The sequence below is a fragment of the Dipodomys ordii genome, unplaced genomic scaffold (genome assembly GCF_000151885.1).
Source record: "Dipodomys ordii isolate 6190 unplaced genomic scaffold, Dord_2.0 Scaffold28, whole genome shotgun sequence".
Lineage (NCBI taxonomy): Eukaryota > Metazoa > Chordata > Mammalia > Rodentia > Heteromyidae > Dipodomys > Dipodomys ordii.
The window spans coordinates 10,524,467-10,526,161 of NW_012267244.1; the positions used below are offsets into that span (position 1 = coordinate 10,524,467).

The window sequence follows — 1,695 nt, forward strand, 5'->3', positions numbered from 1 at the left end:
TGGGAGTGGAGTCTATGGGATTCTTTAAATACAAGATCATGTCATCTGCAAAGAGGGAGAGTTTTATTTCTTCTTTCCCTATTTGGATCCCCTTTATTAGACAGAATTTCTTAAAACTTTCACATTGCAAATTGACTCTGTATTTTAGATTATTTCATCGGAAGATGCTGAGCATTGTTGGGTTTTGTTTTTCAGGTGGTTGGCAACACAACGTCTGGAAGCTACAGTTACAGTATCCAGAAGAGTCTGGCTTTGGCTTATGTCCCTCTAGAGCTAAGTAAAGTGGGACAGCAAGTGGAAGTTGAACTACTGGGTAAAAATTACCCAGCAACCATCATTCAAGAGCCCTTGGTATTGACAGAACCAACTAGAAACCGCCTTCAGAAAAATGGCAGAAAGGACAAAGCTTAAAGTAAAGCAGTAACTAATCAGATGAATTATAAATGCTATATGACTATACTTGAAATTATTGTAATTGGGTGTTGGGAATAGAGGAAACCAGGAATTCATTTCAAAATTGTCTTAGACTTTTAATAAAACCTTTCTCTTAATTATGTTCAAACAAAAACATAATAATAAATTAATGATTTAAGTTATTCAAGTAAAGAAACTTAAAATGGATGCTTTTAATTACCATGTCATATAGTTTATGAAACCAAATCAGGAAAACATTAGGTGTTATCAGTAGGCATTGATCATTGTAACAGAATTAAACAACTCTATGTAAGTTTAGGAATATCTGGCTGATATCTGAGAACAAATCAATAAATTATCTTTTCTATAACTGCCATGTGATATTATTGAAAAACTTTTATTAAGAAATCTTTCCTTGGATGAATAAGTGATCATTTTAATTTTTTACAATATATTTGATGAAAATAGTGAAATTTTAATATTAGCTTATTGGTAACATTTCTATCAATTCTCTGAAATATTTGCTATTTTTCATAATGAATTTCCTGAAAGCAGCTTTATAAGATATAAAGAGTGTCCTTTCAAAGGTTATTTTAGTAGAGAATTTGCAAAAAAAAAAAAAAAAAAAGAACAGTCTGCCAAAGGAAATGGTACTTGCAAACCTTCAGAAGTGCAACTGAACCTAAATAGATTGTGCCAGAACACACACGGTTTGAATACTGAACACTTCTCCTTGGGAAAGATGTAATGCAAGTTGACATCACATGGCACCATTTTAAATGTCTTCTCACAAAGCATTTGACAACACAGGTCAAATGAAGGCAGGTGTAAGAGCTGACGGCATTGCCTTTAGTATAATGTATGGCAAGAAAAAAATCGAAACAATTCTTTGATATGTTTCATGAAATTATGTGAGTTTAGCTTACTGAATAAAAGAGCTTTTTTGGTACCAGATGGTCCATCATTTATATTTATAATTAATTTACACACACACACACATATATTTGTTGCACACTAAATTTTTCCTAGATATTAAAGAAAGAAGGCCATCTCTGTGAAAAAGGTTTAGATTCTCCTATTTGCGGGGGACTACTATAGCAAGAAACAATAATGATAGTATGATACTGAACTTGAAGTATTGTTAAAATACCACTAAAGCCAGAACATAAAGAATAGGAGGGACAGGGATAGAGGGATGTGTTAGATCAGGTACATTGTGTGCATATATGGACATGTCAAATGAAATCCTCTTGTACATCTTATTGAAAAAAAGAACAAAGT

General features: G+C 32.4%; 1 protein-coding gene across 1 annotated transcript in view; it reads left to right on the forward strand.

Moving 5' to 3' along the window:
* The window catches only part of Dmgdh (dimethylglycine dehydrogenase), a 70,851-nt gene extending 69,809 nt beyond the window's left edge, over nucleotides 1–1,042 (forward strand). The window contains exon 13 of the mRNA XM_013015818.1: nucleotides 196–1,042. Coding sequence (XP_012871272.1) covers nucleotides 196–411 — 216 coding nt within the window. The 3' untranslated portion in view covers nucleotides 412–1,042. The remainder of the gene's footprint in view (nucleotides 1–195) is intronic.
* Nucleotides 1,043–1,695: the final 653 nt, after the last annotated feature.